The 20,836-nt window shown below is 43.3% G+C and overlaps 2 protein-coding genes across 6 annotated transcripts in view; one reads left to right on the top strand and one right to left on the bottom strand.

Moving 5' to 3' along the window:
• LOC123754107 (pyruvate dehydrogenase phosphatase regulatory subunit, mitochondrial) overlaps positions 1-20,836 on the bottom strand; it is a 118,746-nt gene that overhangs the window by 90,220 nt on the left and 7,690 nt on the right. The window lies entirely within an intron of this gene.
• LOC123754108 (uncharacterized) overlaps positions 446-20,836 on the top strand; it is a 27,803-nt gene continuing 7,412 nt past the window's right edge. Inside the window, exons 1-8 of one of the 5 annotated variants that reach the window (XM_069308323.1) lie at positions 452-585; positions 4,944-5,184; positions 5,848-6,052; positions 6,939-7,421; positions 12,836-12,904; positions 13,815-14,636; positions 15,623-15,797; positions 20,560-20,695. In XM_069308323.1, coding sequence (XP_069164424.1) covers positions 6,039-6,052; positions 6,939-7,421; positions 12,836-12,904; positions 13,815-14,636; positions 15,623-15,797; positions 20,560-20,695 — 1,699 coding nt within the window. In that variant the 5' untranslated portion in view covers positions 452-585; positions 4,944-5,184; positions 5,848-6,038. Of the gene's footprint in view, positions 586-4,943; positions 5,185-5,847; positions 6,053-6,938; positions 7,422-12,835; positions 12,905-13,814; positions 14,637-15,622; positions 15,798-20,559; positions 20,696-20,836 lie in introns of all 5 variants that reach the window. The other 4 variants (XM_069308325.1, XM_045736296.2, XM_045736295.2 and 1 more) reach the window with 4 other exon arrangements.

Genomic DNA, 20,836 nt, shown 5'->3' with positions numbered 1-20,836 from the left:
AAAGCCACTAGTATGCACAGCATTTCGGGCAGTGTTTACATTCTTGTCCGAGCATCCGGATGGTCGCGAACGGCTTCTTTAGTGTTATTTATTAATTTATTTATTTACATTTAATGTAATAATATAAGAAGGTACATTGGGTTTATGAGAGTACATAGCATGATGTGTTTACATTTTTGTACAGCCACTAGTACATACAGCATTTCGGGCAGTGTTTACATTCTTGTCCGAGCATCCGGATGGTCGCGAACGGCTTCTTTAGTGTTATTTATTAATTTATTTATTTACATTTAATGTAATAATATAAGAAGGTACATTGGGTTTATGAGAGTACATAGCATGATGTGTTTACATTTTTGTACAGCCACTAGTACATACAGCGTTTCGGGCAGTGTTTACATTCTTGTCCGAGTATCCGGATGGAGTCGCGAACGGCCTCTCCAGTGTTTACATTCTTGTGTGCGCCGCCACCTCCTGTTGTTATGGTCACGGCCGCCGCAACAAACTCGTGACGAAGACGACATAATGGGTAGTCACGGGTCCCTGGTCCTTACCCACACGCACGCGGCTCTAATACCGTCTTAGGTAAGTGTTTCTTAAGTGGAGGACATGTAAAACAATGAAGGTTTGTCTTAATCAAACTTGTGCTGCTTATTTTGTCTTGCAATTATTCTGAACATACAGTAAAATTATCCCTTGTCATACAAATTTTGTCCACTGAGATTTGGAGAATTACTCCCAAATACGGTATATCTTTTAGTATTACGCATTTGCCTCAAATATTGTTAAATATTGGCATGCTATATTTTGTAGTTGTTGTTGTTATAGATTCAGCTCGGAACACAAAAGTTCCAAGTAGCACGGGCTATGGTGAGCCCGTAGTGGATTTGTATATTTTGTAAATTTACATTTCCTAGTATTAAATATTGCCTTAAAATTTATTTACTACTATCGTTGCATGGTCATGCATTAGTTTTAGGTCTTCCTAATGTTATGTTGACTTATTGGTCTTGTAAAATATATTTTTCATGTAAACTGTTACTCCAAATCAGAATGTATATATGTAGCCAATTTATACAAGCCATTAGAGCTGTTACTGGACTGAAGAGTTGTACAACCATAAAAACTTCTAGTTGACAATTAGGGCAAAAATTATTAAAACATTTAGTATGAGCATTTAAATCATGAAAGACGGCTACCAAAATATACTAATGTAATTCTGACCAGCTTTCACATACAGGCATACCTCAGTTTAAGAGTTTAATTGGTTCCTGGAGACGCCTCGTATTCCGAAAACTCGCATTCCGAAGCTAATTTCCCCATAAGAAATAAAGGGAAATGAATTAATCCGTTCCTGACTACCCCAAAAACCCCACATCAAACTAAATTTTTATACCTAATTCATCTAAATAAACCTACAAAACTATGTTCAAGTTATTACTTACCTTGCTGTTGAATGCTGTAGGCGTATGGAAGATGGTGAGGAGGTGGGAGGAGGAGAGGAGTTACTGTTTGGAAGGGGAGTCCCCTTCCATTATCACATCAGGCAGTGAGGACTTCACTGGTATGCACACTCTGCCACATTTTGCCTGCATACCACTAGGACTTGATTGTTTTACTAAGAATTTGTCTAATGACACTTGTTTTTCCCTACATTTTAACACTTGTCTGTAGTAAGACATCACATTATCATTTAAAAGGTCAATGCAACGGCCTGCTACAGCTTTATCTGGGTGAGTCTTTTCAACAAAACTTTGCAGTTCTTCCCATACTTCACACATTTTCTTAATCAAGAAGGGACATCCTCTACTGCCTCTACTCACAGCTATTTTCTTATGTTGAACCTTACCAATGGCTTTCTTGAGACCCGTGGCAAGATATATAATGACAACTTTTATGCTCAAATGGCAAAAAAAACGATAAAAAACTGTAAATCCTTGTGAAGAATTCAGGTGGGATAGTCACTGGACACGAGACACTGGTAAACTGAGGCGCGATCGCCATGCCACCACGCGCCAGTCGGCCTGTACACGTATCGACAAACTCGCGTCCCGAGGTAACCCTCGCCTTCCGAGACATATTTTTGGAGTAAATCCTGCTCGTCTTCCGAAAAACTCGCATACAGGGACACTCGCATTCCGAGGTACCACTGTACACTTATATATATATATATATATATATATATAAAAGTGTATGTGGAAGCTGGTCAGAATTACATTTCACCTTTGTAAATGCACGTTAATGACACTATGCACTATGTAAAAGACACAGCGAACACTTTATGTAGGGAATACGTAACTCTGTGTATCTGTATTTATGTCTGTAGGTTAGATTAGCATTTTAAAAGCACTACAGTCACCTTCTGTGGTTGATTGCTCAATAAATCACTGAACTATATGTTTAACAGATCTCTCACCCTGTCCCTGGAGGACAGAAGAAAATGTATATATGCTGGTTAGCATTGTAAATGTGTGACCACGTCTGTGGTAAAAAATAATAATAAAAAAAAAATGAAGAAAACGGGTGGGACAACTTGAAAGGAAACACCTGCTCCTTATAGAGATGGTAATAAACACTTATCTAGAAGACCCGACACAAAGAGCGGAGGAGACGGTTGAACCTGGGGTGCCTGGCAGTTGAGTGGACAGCGCTTCGGATTCGTAGTCCGGAGGTTCTGGGTTCGATCCCTGATAAAGGCGGAGACAAATGGGCAAAATGTTTCTTTCACCCTGATGCCCCTGTTACCTAGCAGTAAATAGGTACCTGGGGGTTAAACAGCTGCTACGGGCTGCTTCCTGGGGGGATGTGTAACAAAAAGGAGGCCTGGTCGAGGACCGGGCCGCTGGGATGCAAAGCCCCTGAAATCATCTCAAGATAACCAGTGAGGTACGTCATTGGGCCAACTCCCTGAAAGGGGCAGATCTGTGGAAAAACGCCCAGGTTCAGACACTGAACAAGCAGCACCAGAAACCAAGACTGAGCAGACTGCAAGGAGCCAGAAGGAGCAACCACCTCTGGTAGGACTCCAACTGCCCCAGGACCCAGAGCAACAGTTAAACTAAGGGAAGAGGTACTGGAACCCCCCCCCCCTTGTCCCCCATCTCCCCATCTCTACCAAACCTGCAGAAAGGCATCCACTGCAAGAATCCCAAGGAACAGAGGCACATATAAAGGAAGGCACCAAAAGAGCACCAACATGAAGAGGATGCCTGACAGCTGAGTGAACAGCGCTTCGGATTCATAGTCCTGAGGTTCCAGGTTTGATCCCTGGTGGAGGTGGAGACAAATGGGCAAAAAGTTTCTTAAACCCTGATGCCAATGTTATCTAGCAGTAAATAGATATCTGGGAGTTAGACAGCTGCTACAGGCTGCTTCCTGGGGATGTGTAACAATAAAGGAGGCCTGGTCGAGGACCGGGCCGCGGGGACGCTAAGCCCTGAAATCATCTCAAGATAACCTCAAGATAGGACCATGTCTGGGTGCCTGAACGTCTCGCAAAGCCACAGGAAGAAGGTGGCATTGAAGGACCACCCTGTGGAAATTGGAAGAAACTGGGACAGACCAGCTGTGAGTATGACGGACACAAACTGGACATGAACTGTGCAGAGAGCAATACCCCAAGATCCCAGCAGAAAAGTTACATGAACTGTCCCGCTACAAATAGGCGGGGACCAAAGTGAGCCCCCCCTGCCCCCAGTTTGAGATGATGAACCACAGGGGGAACAGTCAGAATGGAGCCAAAGCACTGTGGAATCCAAACCTGCTACAGTGCTTGCCACAAGAACCGAAGCTCAAGTGGAGCCAGACACAGCTCAATGGGAGAATCTGAAAGCTACAAGCTTGCCACACCCAGAAGCAGAAACAAATCCTGAACCCAGGAACATGGGGACAAGCAAAGGCATGCCCCAGAAGTTCAGGGAGCACTCCCAAGTGACTGCCTCCAGAATGAGATGGACCTGGGACAGAGTGGCCATCCTGAACAAGGAGAAAGGAGCACACCGCTCCAGCTGCAAACCAGAGGTTGGCAAGAAGAAGAGGTCCAGCAAGGCCAGGTTCAGGACTGGGAAAAGGCCAATACAACCACACCAGTGGACACCCAATCCCAGATGACCCGATGGAGGCGAGACGAGAAGGCCCGCCAGGAAGACTCAAACTTGAGAAGGGACTGATAAACAACACCACAAGCGTGAAAAACTACCTGAAAAGTCTACAAAATATAGGACTAGGTGACAAACTGGGCAAGCAGTCCTCCCCATGCCCCACTGAGTAGAGGACCCGGGCATGAAGCTGCAGGAGACCATGACCTGAGACGAATAGGGGTAAACAGGCAGCCATGAAGGGGCATGAAAGAAGATCCCCAAAACACTTGAAATATATACAACACCTCACGCTACACAAGCGTGCCAGACTAACAAAAGCCATGCCAAAACCCAAGCGAGAAAAATAGAATGTCTGCTAGTTGGGAACACACCAGAACCTAGTCATGCTACCAATATAAAGAAGACCCGAATGCAAAGAAGCAGGGTCCAACAATGAGGCGTAAGCTGGGTCACGAAGGTGGAATGGAAAAGTGTCTCAAGAGCAGAAAAAAGAACACGAATTCTTTCTCAGTATTTTATCACTATAAATTTCTTCTACCTTTATAGGTTTTGGACGTCGCTTTCATTTGAAAATGTAACACTCGAGGCTCTGTTTTTATTGGTCCTGTAGAGGGTATCGTGGTATTATATGTATTACAAGATATGCTGACTTTGAGGATGGAATATGCTACTCAATTTGCTTTGATAAAAATATATCTAGTTAACATACTACTATACGGTAATATTTAATAATTTTTGTTTCATTATTTTAGGGAAAATAATTGATATTATTATTAGATTGATGAACAGTAGGAATGTTACCTTTTGATGCTATGCATTACAATTATTATTATTTATTTTCAGTAACGATGTAGCCTTATATTGGCGTCTAGTATAATGGCATGAGTTTGAATTTAAAGATGATGACAAAAGAGGATGATGATTTGGAGGAGGAGTTGCGCTGCCTTGACATCCGTGAGGATCTTGGGGCAGATGACAGTGATGTCACGCCTACAAACACGCCTCCAACTTCTCCCCCAATTCTGTACATCAAGAAATATCCTCCAAACAACACAAATTATGAAGACTTCCAGGACTGTGGAAGGTAGAAATAAATGTTTTAAATTCAGGACATTGTTTTGAAATTAACTACTGTTGTTAATGTACATTAATTTAAAGCTTACTTGTATTAGTTTTAATAATAAAAATATTAATGTTTTTATATCTAAATTTTTAAAAAGTTTCATTCCCAGATTATTTTTAAAACATATTAAATGTAAAATGCACAATTTTGTTATTGGATGTAGATTATCTCTTGAATTTTGCAAACTGCCAATTATGTCCGTATGCAAAATGGATCCCATACGTATTTTATTGGCAGTGGTGGAAGGTTATAAAGTATACCATACCCATCCTTTGGACAGTGAGAGATGGATAATATGGATGCTATACCCTACCCAGTTTGTGGTGTTGAAAGGTTATTATAGGCCTCGTACCCATTCGTGTGTGGTCGTGGAAGACAGTTGTGGACTCCGTGCTCAAACTGTGGGCAGTGACGGTATTTTACTATGAATCTTATAACCATCATGTGGGCAGTATTGGCAGGTTACCCATCCCTGTGGAATGTGGTTGAAGGCTATTATGGACCACATATCATGTGGAGGGTGACAGTAGGCATTTATTGAACCTGTAAACCATGTTGCCAGGAGTGACAGAAAGCATGTAGTGCCGTTGTGCGACTCCGCTGAAACATTCTCTGCATTTGCAGATCTTCGATGCCACAGGCATGGTCCATTTTGGTTGAGCATGCTGATACATCAGTAGAAAATGGGAAGTTGCAGCTAAGTGGTGTGAAACTTTATACTAAGAATTGTACTTCAAATGAACTTTCAAGATACTATCACGACCTCGGTGTAGAAATTTCTCGGTTTGGACTGAGTCTACAGCAGAGTCTGAGCAATGGCCAAACCTGGGTATGAAGCTTTGTACATCTTCATGATTAATTTGAACCTGAGGGCATGTCTGTCACAAGATGCAAAGGTCAAAATCTTTTGACTATTTGCAGGCTTCTCTCCTGAATTGACCAACCTTGAAAAGGGATGTGTTATCTCTTAATATCTTATTCATTAGATTACATTCATTTGTTCTTTTTTTTAGGGTTCATTATTATGGTAATTTGTAATTCCCTTCTGATACATTGGATTTGTATTGTTTCAGATATCATGTAATGAACTAAGTTGGAAAAAAGCTGGAAAACCTGATTCAAGTAGTGTGTGTGATTTATCACCATTCAGTTCAAGGGACTTTTTAAATTTTATACTCGTTTAATTAAATACCCGCAAACAAAGTTTTCTATACTAAATCTAAAGGCATTGAATGATTACATATGTAAAGGATACATATTGAGGGTTTTGCACACTTCGGCAAAGGAAGAGTGCTTGAGGTCACTCTTGGCATGTGTTCGGGAATAATAACGAACAACCATGTACAGTACAAGTGCATGAAAATGCCGTTTCCTGTACAGCAGCTCCTTTTCTCTGAAATTCAGACTTAAAAATAATAAATATTATGTGGGCATGTAAATAATAGTTGTGCACAACAAAAATTATGTTAATTTATGTTTTTTGTAGCACAAGTTAGTGTTGATAACCCAGAGACTGCAAAATGTTAAAATGTCATACTGCAAAAAATAATACAGTATATTTGGTCTATTTGGTCCTTACAGATTTGGTTCATTATTTAGAAGAATCTATTTTATAAGAGTTCAAGATTTTTTAGGGTAAATTGTAATTGTAAGGAATATTTTAAAGAAATTTTGGCAAGTGTCATATGATGGATTAACAATTGATATTTCAACAGATATTCAAGACAGGAAGAAAGTGATAGCAGAACTGAATCGTCTTTATCATGGGGTGATGATGAATTTGAGGGAGAAGCCACGAGACAAGTGGGTATGCTCTTTGATCAGCTCGATAGTCTTCTTTATAACGAGCAACTGCCACTCTCCCCCGTACCATATTCCTCAGAGTTTAGCAACGCTGACAATTTGTCAATAAGACGATTGTCGGATTCCCATGTGAAGACAATTAATGATGCAGAGGATTCACCATCTAAAGAAGATTCGGAAGAGTCGATAGGAATATCGGATGTATCGAGAACTACAACAGTGAGCCAAAGAGAGAATGCCTTTGATGTGGCACAAGTTGCTCCAACAGAAATTCTATATAACAGCAGTAGTTTATTGAAGTCCAGTCCAAGATTTAACATAGTTGCAACTCTTGAACCAACAGCAGAATTACAAGAGGAATGCTCAAGTTGGGTTCAACATTTCCCACACTTCAGGTAAGATTACTGCCAGTTGTATATTGAAGTGCACAGCTTATGCACAATACCAAGATTTAGTGTAACTGGCCAACTCGTCCTCCTGTTTCGACAGTAACTATTGTGACGGTCGTCAATAGTCACGAATTCGTACGTATTTAGCTTTTCGATAGTAGTATACTGACTAGTAAGGAATCCTCTTAAAATAAATGAAGCTAAAACACAAACCGGTTTCCCATGTTGTTTGCCCTGTCGAAAGAGCAGAGCTCAACCCCCGCAAGCACAACTAGGTGAATACATGGGCCTTGTGCCCTGGGGTCTCCAGATGTTGTACTTTGTGGCCTGAGTCCTAGGTGTGTGGGGCCCTGCCTTTGTTATGGGTATCTGAAGTGTTTCCTTCATGCTGTGATTATAGTTCGGGAACTGCAGCCTTTTAGGATGTCTGCCATTGGCCTTTCTCTTTGTGATTTTTGAGTTGTGCTCCTTGGAGAGTTCAGGAAGCGAGACGCTGGCCACTGGGTTCTGTGCATCGGTCGTCTGTGTTGGGGTATCTAGGGTTGTGTGTTCTTCTTCCGTCCTGCTTGTCCTGATCATCCAGTTCGGCTGCCCTTGTTGGTTTGGTTTGCGCCCCTGCCATCTGGGTTGGGTTCTCTGATTGTCTACTTTCTCCCTTGTTTTCTTGATGGCTTGCTTTGTTTGTCAGGAATGTCATCAGTTTCTGTTGTGGCCTGTTTCACTTTTTCCTTCAGTCTGCTGTTGGATGTGTTGGCCGTCTGTTTTGGACGCTGTTTCTCATGGTTACTGTTTAGGTTGCAGGGCACTGTACCTGGGCTGAGGTGTTTCCTTTCTGGCAGCGGGTTTACCAGTTGGCCTTCACCATACTGTATTGGGTTCTTTAACTTCTTTGTGGTCCTGTCTAGCATGGCAGTTCTGGTGTAGTGTGACTTAGTTTTACTCGCCAATTTTGTGCTTCTTGGGGGTTTGGTCCAGACGGTTGATCTGGTTTGGAGTGTGTTCAATTGTCACCTTTTTTGTGTCAGCGGTGGTACTGACGTGCCTTTGGCTGCTTTTTCTGTGGGTCTGTGGCCTTCTTAGTGCAGTCAAATTAGTATTTAACTTTAATATTTAGAATGATTAGTTGAAACTTTGGGGATTTGTAAATGATGTCGGGGGTAACTTATTTGGCAGTCCTACATTCTGTTTATAAGTGAATATGACTCAAAGAAGGCAGTACAGAGCACTACTTGGTTCCCGAACTTTAGTTATCCGAAACTTCCTGTTTCCCGATTGGTGTTGGGGAGTCACGTTACACGAACTAAGTTCGGGTAGGAAGTAGTCCGCCAAGCTTCACGCCGGCCGGGGTTGAGGTTACCCTACACGAACCAAGTTTGGGTGAGGAGGCGGTCAGCCAAGCGTCGTGCCGGCCCGTGGTGGTGGGTGGGTGATGGTTTAGTTTGCTCACTGACCGTGACGGGCGCCGCCGGCTACCCTGTGACGTCACAGACTCACGGCCTATTGTTCCCATTGTTTGAATTTGTCACGAGACTGGAGTGTTCATTCCGTGACTTTGTTTTATATATCAGCACAATCAAGGAACATCCGTGCACCATGTCGGCTCCAAATGCACGCATTGTGTCAGTGAAAGCATCTACAAGCGGGTTACGTAAAAGAAAGAGGTCAGTGATGACATTTGAAAAGAAAGTTGAAATAATTAAGAAGGTGGAGAGCGGTGTCCCGAGAAGCGTCGTGTGCGCTGAATATGGCATTAGTAAAAGTACTGTTTTTGATCTTCTTAAGGCTAAACCTATCATTTTTTACTATTTCTCTAGAAGTGAAAGTGATAAAGCAATACGAAATAGAAAGGTAGTAAGTAAAGCAAAAGTGGAGAGTGTTGGTAACGCAGTGTGGGAGTGGTACAAACAGAGACGTGAAGTGACGAAGAAGCCAGTGGCAGGCTGGCTGCTCGTGGAAAAGGCGCGTGAATTTCACCAAGCAATGAAAATTACTCAAAAGTGTGTATACAGTGATGGATGGCTCAGAAGTTTTAAAGCCCGTCATGGCATTAGGTTCATTAAAGTGCATGGTGAAAGACAATCTGCTGATATTGTTGGTGCTGATGAGTATGTGAGTAAATTTGCGGAGATGGTGCAGGAACAAAATTTATCTCCAGAGCAAATTTATAATGCTGATGAGACAGGTTTGTACTGGCGTATGCTTCCCACAGAAACGATGGCTCATAGTGGTGAGGACGATCCTTCAGGTGGTTATAAACAGAACAAACAGAGAATTTCTTTGTTGTGCTGTGCAAATACAGCTGGCACGCACAAATTAAAGTTACTTGTGATTGGAATTAGTAAAAACCCCAGGGCTTTAAAGTCAGCCAGGTGCCTCCCTGTGATTTATAAGGACCAGCCAAGTGCGTGGATGTCTCGAGTAATATTTGTCGAGTGGTTTAATAAGAACTTTGTACCCGAGGTGAAGGAGCACCTGAAAAGTGTTGGTCTCCCGCAAAACAGCAAAGTTGTGCTGCTGCTAGATAACAGTTCAACGCATCCACGAGGTGATGAGCTTATAAATGGCAATATTATTGGAACGTTCTTGCCACCCAATACAACCTCAGTGATCCAACCCATGGATCAAGGAATAATTAAGAACCTTAATCACCACTACAAGAGGATGTTTGCCAGACGTCTTAACAATCAGCTTGGAACACTTAAGGACTTTTATAAAGTCTTCACAATAAAGTCAGCTATCTGGACTATTGCTAGTGCGTGGGATGAGGTAAAGCAGACAACACTAAGAAATGGTTGGAAAAAACTTTGGCCCGCGTCAAGTCTGTTTCCTGAGGAAGATGACGAGGCAGATTTTGAAGGATTTGCGGTGAAGAAAGTTAGCGAGAAGAAAAAATTAAGAGAGGAACTCCTAGCCTATGTCAAGGGGATTAAGTCCCCTGAGATAAGAGCAGAACTGGTGACTGAAACAATAGAAGATGACATAGATAGATGGATAGATTTTGATGAAGAAGCCCCAAACAATCGAAACATGACAAATGATGAAATTATAATTAGTATGTACAGTACAGCAAAAAAGCCAGACGAGTGCAATGAAGAAGATGGAGAGGAAGAGGAAGAGGATGAAGAAACGTTAAAGGAAAAATGTGATATGGAAAAAGTTCAGCAAAATTTTGAATAAATTCTGGCATTTATGGACACGAATTACAGCGAGTTTGAAACTAAGGACATGATGAGTCTGTACAATATGTATATGAAATTTTTAAAAACAAGAGCCAAGGGAATGAAACAAATGTCAATTACAGAGTCTTTTGCAATGGCTTCCAAGAAAGCTCGCATTGCATCACCTGCACCTGACTCATCGCATGTTGACCCAGTCAACCCAACACCATCAACATCCACCACCACCTCTTCCATGTAAATAACTATTCTTCATCAACATCGATCATCAACATAAGCGGATCAGGACTTCAATTATTGGTGAGTACAAACAAAATACAGTAAGGTCACGCATTTACGCTATGAACCTGTCGATTTTTTCCCCTAGATTTTTTCACAATTTTTGTATAATTTTTTTCCTCCATTTCTCGTATAAGAACTTACATGTTAACCGACGGGTCTCGTCCCCAAGGGGTACGGAAACCAAGTGGTGCTCTGTATAGTGTTATATTCGTCTACAGTATTGTAACACTTAGCACAATCAAATCTGTTCATAGTAGGAAAGCAACATGTAAAGGTTCTGGGAATAATGATGTTTGACGACCTAAAGTTTAGGGAGCATAACCAAGCAAATATAGTACAGTATCGGGAAGACAAATGACAGGAAGTATTATGAGAACCTTCAAATCCAAGGATCCCATCACAATAATAATAATAATTCACCGTGTCAAGTTACCGACCCCGCCCAGGATGCAACCCCACAACAAGCCGACTAACTCCTGAGTACCTACTCACTGCTAGGTGAACAGAGGCATTAGGTGAAAGGAAATGTGCCCAACTATATATGTCCTGCCCGGAATTCTCGATTGTGCGTCGAGACCGAACCCGACTGTACTACCAGGCCCCTAAACAATAGTTGTACTATTCAAATTACTTGTGCTGTCTAGTCTTGAGTACTGCTCAATACTCACTTTTTCTCTGCAGAGTGGACAGATTGTTGAAATAGAGGGAATACAGAGAACATACACATCATACATAGACATGATACAGCGTCTAAATTATTGGGATCGTCTCAAAGCTCTCCAAATGTACTCCCTACGAAGGAGACGAGAGAGGTATCAAATAATATACACATGGAAAATACTGGAGGGCCAGGTCCCAAAGTTACACAGTAAAATAACAACGTACTGGAGTGAACAATATGGAAGAAAATGCAGAATAGAACCATTGAAGAGCAGGGGTGCCATAGGCACAATCAGAGAACACTGTATAAACATCAGAGGTCCACGGTTGTTCAACACCCTCCCAGTAAGCATGAGAAATATTGCCGGAACAACTGTGAACATCTTCAAGAGAAAACTAGATAGTTTTCTTCAAGGAGTGCCTGACCAACCGGGCTGTGGTGGGTATGTGGGCCTGCGGGCCACTCCAAGCAACAACCTGGTGGACCAAGCTCTCGCAAGTCAAGCCTGGCCTAGGGCCGGCGGGGGAGTAGAAGTCTACTAGAGTAGAGTCTACTTCTTGGGGAGTAGAAGAACTCCCAGAACTCAATCCAGGTACAATCCAATACAGTTCCTGAGCTTGAGCACCAGAGAGCTACTGAGGACCTGTCAAAAAGGGTGTTTCATTACATTTACTGTTTGATTTATTCATAATGAAATGGCAATGCAGCTTTTCTGGAAGACTTATGGATGTAGTTTTACAGCAATAATTTCTTGACATCTGTAAGAAATACCCAGGCAGGTGAGAGCATTTTCATCTTGTGTTTTAATTAAGGTGTTAATTAGTGTGTTAGGCCATTAACACATTGGGTAGAATTAACGCTAACCAATGTTAAGCTCGAGCATTCACAACATCACAAAGATGATGTACTAAATTGCCCGAACTTAAGCTAACTTTATTATCGCAAAATGCAATAGCCCGCCAATTTTGTGAACTGCTATGATTTATATTGCGATGTTGGGGATTTTTACGTCAAAACTCGTGTATGGTGTATTATTTGAGAGGAAAGGTAGTTAATTAGCAAGCTAGTTTTTCATAATGCATACAGTTGAGTACAGTACACCAGTTGATTGACAGTTGAAAGGTGGGACCAAAGAGCCAGAGCTCAACCCCCACAATCACAAATAAGTGAGTACAGTATTTTCAACTGGTTCTGTGTGCCTATTTATTTCATATTTCATTTTGGCTGAAATCATGAGTGCATGATTCCATGATTTTTTAATTTAAATTCATGATTTTTTTAAATTGAGATTTAATTTACAGGGTAAGAGGACGCAGCTTGAGTAATGAACTACTAAGTCTTCTTGAAGAATGTATGGCTGGAGGCAGTGCGTGAGTGTTATTACACATCTTGTTGAATAACGTTTTGCATGTTGACCAGACCACACACTAGAAGGTGAAGGGACGACGACGTTTCGGTCCATTCTGGACCATTCTCAAGTGGATTGTGTGGTCTGGTCAACATTCTTCAGCCACGTTATTGTCACTCATCGCCTCCAACTTTTTGCATGCTTTGGATGTGGCAACATTTGTTTGGCCCGTTCTATACTGTGGGTTGAAATGCAGTCAAAGACTAAATTTTTTAAATTTGCATTTTTTAGTTATATTTCTATTAAGAAAATTTGTATTCTTTCCAGCTGTCATTTCAATATTATGTTGCATTTTGTTTAAAGTATCTAATGAAGATGTATAAAATAATTATGTATTTTCTTAAAAAAATATTAGTTTTTAGTGGTGTGGGAGGATTATTCAAATGTTCGATCATTACTACATCTCTGATCACAATTGAAACTGAGGTGTTTGGACTGAAAGAGGTCAAGTATAATATGACAACAAAAATTGGGATATTAGTTTCTTTGGAATATAGGGAGCCGGTCGGCCGAGCGGACAGCACGCTGGACTTGTGATCCTGTGGTCCTGGGTTCGATCCCAGGCATCGGCGAGTTTCTTTCACCCTATGTCCCTGTTACCTAGCAGTTAATTAGGTACCTGGGTGTTAGTCAGCTGTCACAGGCTGCTTCCTGGGGGTGGAGGCCTGGTCAAGGACCGGGCCGCGGGGACACTAAAAAGCCCCAAAATCATCTCAAGATAACCTCAAGATAACATGTACAATTTCCATATTTCTGATCTTATGAATGATTCTGCCATTTAACATTTTTCCATTCTAGTTTTCAAGTGTTGCATGCCTGCGTATATATTATTTATTCACTGACATTTTGATTTTGTCTTGACATCTTTTCAGATCACGGGAAAACGTTGAAGAAAAGGAAGAGGAAGAGGTAATTACAGACGATGGGGATTTTCACCACTTGTTACCTTTAGTTAGTTTTAACAGTGCCAATCAGGTCAAGAATTCTCGTAGTGATGACCAGAGGAGGGAAACTTCCAGTAGTCGAGTGTGTAGCGGATCTAACGATCCTGAAGTGTTAAAAGAACAAATCCTTATTTTGCTCTTTGACAAGTTGTGGTCATCAATGACAAAGACACTTGAGCCACTTCTTCATCAGTATGCCAAATATATTATAGAACAGTCAGTACAATATTCCTCATTATCCAGAGAGCCCAGTACCCGAGGGGCACGGTGTCAAACACCCTCGAGGAAAGTGAGTGAAGAAGTCAAACGGACAGACGCAGTGTTTCCCAAACCTTCTTATGCTGTGCAAAGACTAATCACTAGTGAAAGCAAAGGGAGCTGTGAAACCAATAGACCATTAAGTGGGATCAGAAGATCTTGTAGTGCTGCCAACAGATTACAGAGTCCTCATTTTGCACCATACAAACACCAAGAGGAACTGCAAGATTTATTACAAATCTCTTCCAAGCCCCTACAAATGTACGACGATCGAGGAAGATTCAGAACGTCGTCGGCTTCAGCAGTCAGAGGCTGTTCGGCTCAGTCTATATCCCAAGTATCTCTCCCGTCTCTGAGTACTCCAAGAACTCCTGTGCACAGGCCAGTGTCATCGAAGATATATAATCATCTTACTCCTTTGCGAGTAGAGGGTCCCATCAGTTATGGAGAACAAAGACCTGCATCTACCTCTTCATATTATGCTCGTACCAGGTTAGTTGTGTTACAATTCATTATGTTTCCGCCCTTGAATGTTGTTAGCTGTACAGGTTGATCAGACCACACACTAGAAGGTGAAGGGACGACGACGTTTCAGTCCGTCCTGGGCCATTCTCAAGTCGACAATCAACTTCAGAATGGTCCAGGACGGACCGAAATGTCGTCGTCCCTTCACCTTTTAGTGTGTGGTCTGGTCAACTTACTTTAGCCACGTTATTGTGACTCATCGCCTGCATAGCTGTACAGGCTCAGTGTGTCTTTTCTTCCTACTTTTATAAATTTCTGTTCAGGATGGCCTCCTGATACAAGGAGGGAGTGGAGACACCTACATTACAGCAGTTTATAGTTAGGGAACTTACACAAAATATGAAAATAATCTCTTGGGTGGTTCTGGATAGTAGACTGTCATCAGAGAACCACATAAAGAACACTGTGTGAGGAGCATATGCTATACTTTCTAACATCAGAATTGCTTTTAAATACAGTACATGGATGGTAAAATATTAAATAAACTGTTCATGATTTTTGTGAGACGAAAATAGGAATATGCAGCAGTTGTATGGTGCCATATTTCAAGAAGCACATCTATAAACTGGAAAAGATCCAGTCATGCTACAAAATTTCTTCCGGAGTTGAAAAACAAAAACTATAAGGTGTTGAATATACCAACGCTAGAAGATGGAAGAAAAACACTCGTTATGATCTCTACATACAAAATAGCAACCGGAGTTTAACGTCAATAGTTTTAAACTGTCATATGAAACAGGGACACTGGGAAGATGGAACACCACAAGCATAACTCTCACCCTGTAACTACACTTAGGGAATTACACACACAAATGCACACACTGTCTCTAAAATAAACCTCAAATAAAATCAAACCGACATTTAATATAAAAACATTAAAAATTAATAAAAATATAAGCTAGACAATACATTCATGGCTAACTTCAACCAATATTTTTATTTGTATATTGTAGATTTCAAGAAAAGTTTCAGCATATGAGTCGACACGGGACTATCCAAGAGTCTTGGGGAGATAATTCAGGACTAGATGTGGAGAAGGATGACTCTTCAGAAGTTGCCAATTCTGCGTGGTCAAGACACATGCCGTTCCTCCCACCAATTACAGATAGTGGGGAAACACCACATAAAGTAAGTATGGTTAGATTCATTTGACTATCCAGAAATTATGTTAATTTTAGTGCCAACACAACGTGGAATCCCCCCTTTTTTAGGGCACATTGCCAGTTGTCATTGGTTCCAAAAGTTAAGGGCCTTTAAGAGGCATATCTAAAAGCTCTTTAGACTCTTCTGAGGTGACTCTGACAAGTTGTGAATGCATTGGCTCTGTAATCACAGAGGCAGTAATTAAACCACTAGACCTCTTTACTTGTGCGGTCTTACCAAACACCATGGCCAAAATCTGGTGTTCTCATACAGCCACACACCTTCCGTCTACACCTCGTCCAGCCACACCCCTCCGCCCACCTCATATCTATCATATCCAAATATTGGCACCTGGGATACCTCCCTTTCCCAGCTGTGACTCAAAAATATCTTGGTTGTATTGCTCTCGACCACGCCTGAAAGATGCTTTCCAATGAGAGGTTGACGAGGAAAGTTGGAAGCACATAGAAGTGCACGTGACGGATGGTGAACTACTGCTAGTGCTTGCTAATCTAGATCATATGGGCCCCTCCCCCTCCCCCTCTCTGAGTTAGCTGGACAAGCGGATTAGCAGGAATCCATGCCGAGAAGGTCCAAAAATGAACTTGTTCACAATAATTTGTTTGCACCACAACCAACATGATTCGTATTTCCACACACAATAAACATAAATTTACATGGTTAGGGTAGATTGACAAAGTCAACTTTGGCTGTTGGCTTCTATGGTTTCCTCAAGTGAAAAAAGGTCTTCTGATTTCATTCAGTAACCCGGCCGAAACTCTGTAACCCATATTTTTGTCCGAGTTTGGCGTAGATTGGCAGAGAAAACCTGGACTCAATTTTGTGCGGAGCGGCCAAAGGTGGAGGTTAAGAGGGTGTAGATTAGCAAGCACCTAAAGTACTGTACTGTAGTGATATGTCTTGACCAACCTCTCACCTCCTGTCCTCATTTTATTGTGATTTTCTGGGGGGAGCCCCGTCGGCTCCCCGGAGCTTTACCGGCTGATATGCTAATGTCAGACTTTGGCATCAGTCATGTGTATGGAGTTCTAGGGCCTACCGGGGACCACGAGCCAGAACCTGGCCCCCTCAGAGAGGCAAGGGGAGCAATGGCCTATAGAAACCCCCGTGTGGTTGGAAGCATTCTATGTCTGCCATCGACTGGGTCAAGCATCCAGAAAGGTAAGCATTCCAAAACAAACCCCTATTCTGGTGAAAATTGCTACCTAAGCCGAACTAGTGAATAGAACTCTTCAACAGAAAACACGGAAACTAGTATGACGTCATACGTCACCGCGCCGCTGTCTGCGCAGCTCCCCCCTCCCCGGGAGGGGGAAGGGGGAGCCCCAGACCTCCCACGCCGGCTATCCACCCATCAGTTCTTCGGCTGATGCTATAGGCAATGGTTATGTGCTCCGGCTCCAGTGGTTGTTTCAGCACTGTACCTAGAGTGTGGTGTCTGTTTTCTAGGTGGTGCGTGAGCCGGGTGTGATTCTTCAGTACTCGGGCTGCATGCGCCTAGGGTTCCCTTCCCTAGGTGCCCTGTAAGTACTGCCCTTGGGGCTTGGGGCCACCTTCCACAAGTTCCTTGGGTCCTGCCCCTGCTTGGCCGTTTACCGCTTGGTTTTCGGCCGCTCTTTGTGTGCTCGGGTGTTCTGTCTCCCTTGTTCGCCTTAGAGAAAGGGGCAGTGTTTGCACTGGTGGGGCGCGGGGTACTGTGCAGCTTGTCTTTACCAATCATAGCGGCCGGCTCTGTTCCGCTTGGGTACGCTGTCCTCTTGCGGGGTTTTCTTTTTCTTTTGTTTATATACCTGGTGGGGGGGTCTGCCTTCGTTCTTGCCCCTTGTGTCCCTTGTGTTCTGAGTATTTCTGGTGGTACCCCCTGCTAGGTCCCCGTGAGTGTACACGTCCCGGGGGTTCAGCTCTTAGAAAGTTGTTTGTTGGTGCTTTGTTGGTCGGGCCGGGGGTGTGTCGTTTTTGTGTTCAGTGGCGGCCCTCTGCTGTTGTTTGCGTGCCACGGCGTTTGGGTCCGGAGCGCGTTTTGCGTTGATCCGGTTCTGTTCTTCCCGGTTCGCGGGTGATGGTGTCCCGGGTGGTCAGCCGTGTTCTTGCGGCTAAGCTGCCTGTGTTCTTCCCTCATGCCTGTGGCGTTTCGTGGCTTCGCTGCTCTCGCTGCCGTCTGGGCGACGTGGCCTTGCAGTCTTTCGGGCATGGATTTTTGGTGTTCGTGCAGGGGCCTTGCTGCTCGTGGTTCTCGTGTTGTTCCCGGGATTTTCGGGGCTGTGGCGCCTTGGGTTGGCGTTTGCTGCCGGTTGTCTCGCCTCCTTGGGGGGTGCGTGGTGTCCGCCTCCCGGTTTTGTCCCTTTGACCTTCCTCTGTGGGTAGTTAGCTCCGGGGAGCCGACGGGGCTCCCCCCAGAAAACCAGCGTTGAATGTAATGAAACGCCATTTTCTGGGTGAGACCCGGAGGCTCCCCGGCAACCCTCCCTCCCTCCGGTCGGCGTTTTTCGCGTGTTTTGACATCCAGCCTCAGAACTGATGGGTGGATAGCCGGCGTGGGAGGTCTGGGGCTCCCCCTTCCCCCTCCCGGGGAGGGGGGAGCTGCGCAGACAGCGGCGCGGTGACGTATGACGTCATACTAGTTTCCGTGTTTTCTGTTGAAGAGTTCTATTCACTAGTTCGGCTTAGGTAGCAATTTTCACCAGAATAGGGGTTTGTTTTGGAATGCTTACCTTTCTGGATGCTTGACCCAGTCGATGGCAGACATAGAATGCTTCCAACCACACGGGGGTTTCTATAGGCCATTGCTCCCCTTGCCTCTCTGAGGGGGCCAGGTTCTGGCTCGTGGTCCCCGGTAGGCCCTAGAACTCCATACACATGACTGATGCCAAAGTCTGACATTAGCATATCAGCCGGTAAAGCTCCGGGGAGCCTCCGGGTCTCACCCAGAAAATGGCGTTTCATTACATTCAACACTGGTTTTTTTTTTTTTTTTTTTTTTTTTTTTTTTTGAGATATATACAAGAGTTGTTACATTCTTGTAGAGCCACTAGTACGTGTAGCGTTTCGGGCAAGACCTTAATCCTATGGTCCCTGGAATACGATCCCCTGCCGCGAAGAATCGTTTTTTCATCCAAGTACACATTTTACTGTTGCGTTAAACAGAGGCTACAGTTAAGGAATTGCGCCCAGTAAATCCTTCCCGGCCAGGATACGAACCCATGACATAGCGCTCGCGGAACGCCAGGCGAGTGTCTTACCACTACACCACTTCTACATCCCATCGTCTGCAGCTTTCCCACAACTCTCTTCCTCTGTATCTTTTATTATGGTAAATTATAATCTATATGCAGCAGACTCTGCAATGCAAGCCAACATGCACTGCAGCAGACTCCACAATGAGATCATGCATATACTGCAGCAGACTCTGCAATGAGAGCACGCATATACTGCAGCAGACTCCACAATGAGAGCACACATATACTGCAGCAGACTCCACAATGAGAGCACACATATACTGCAGTAGACTCCACAAAGAGAACACACATATACTGCAGCAGACTCCACAATGAGAGCACACATATACTGCAGCAGACTCCACAATGAGAGCACGCATATACTGCAGCAGACTCCACAATGAGAGCACACATATACTGCAGCAGACTCCACAATGAGAGCACGCATATACTGCAGCAGACTCCACAATGAGAGCACACATATACTGCAGCAGACTCGACAATGAGAGCACACATATACTGCAGCAGACTCCACAATGAGAGCACACATATACTGCAGCAGACTCCACAATGAGAGCACACATATACTGCAGCAGACTCCACAATGAGAGCACACACATACTGCAGCAGACTCCACAATGAGAGCACACATATACTGCAGCAGACTCCACAATGAGAGCACACATATACTGCAGCAGACTCCACACTGAGAGCACGCATATACTGCAGCAGACTCCACAATGAGAGCACACATATACTGCAGCAGACTCCACAATGAGAGCACACATATACTGCAGCAGACTCCACACTGAGAGCACGCATATACTGCAGCAGACTCCACAATGAGAGCATGCATATACTGCAGCAGACTCCACACTGAGAGCACGCATATACTGCAGCAGACTCCACAATGAGCTGTGCATGGGTTGCTTCAGACACCATGAGGGAGCTGGGCTGTCATTTGGTCTCGGGACAGGTATGAGCAAGGCTCGTTTCTGCTTGGACACACGATTCATAGGGGCTCGTTATATTTGCGACGCTCTGCGGTAATTGGCTAAACTGGGGAGCTATACGGGAACTGCCCAGAAAGGGGCATTTCATCACATTTTTTTTTCATGAAGGTATATGTACAAGACTACAAGAAATTGAATTGTTATATCAACAATTACCATATTAATTGTTGATATAACCTGGGAGAGTTTTGTTAGCCATGTTGACTGTAAATATTGCCTGGGGAGAGTTTTGTTAGAGATATGTGAGATTTGTTTCTTAGATCAAGTGGGGTTGTGTCTTAAAATATACTGTATATGTACTGTGCTAAATGTAATGTGTGTAGCTGGCTATACTGTACATCAGTCATCGGTAACAAAATTATTAAAGGTAGTACAGTACATTTAATAATTTTGTACAGGCAAATAGATATGGCAGCACAGAAGATGTGGTTTTACTATAATTTACTATACCAAGCTAGAATAATAATAGTTTATTAACGTGTTATGGACTCGTGGTAGCAGCAGCACCAACAGCCACATCCCCCGGTCATGACAGGGGAAGACCTTCAGCGGTCTGCCCTGAGTGTTAGAGGTACCATGCTCTCGGCTTCGCACCGCCCTCCTCTTTACGCCAAGTCTAGAAATCACGTTTTTGGTAAAGTATCTTACTGTATTCTTTCATTACAATGATTTTTTTAATTATTTTACCTAATCGTATTGCAAGTGGTTTATATGACCAATTCCAGAGTAGCACTTGCTCTCTGGAAGTTAATAATTTTTAATACAACAATACTGT

The sequence above is a fragment of the Procambarus clarkii genome, chromosome 6 (genome assembly GCF_040958095.1).
Source record: "Procambarus clarkii isolate CNS0578487 chromosome 6, FALCON_Pclarkii_2.0, whole genome shotgun sequence".
Classification (NCBI taxonomy): Eukaryota; Metazoa; Arthropoda; class Malacostraca; order Decapoda; family Cambaridae; genus Procambarus; species Procambarus clarkii.
Note: the sequence above shows the minus strand (reverse complement) of the source record. Positions and strands in the feature narration are given on the sequence as shown.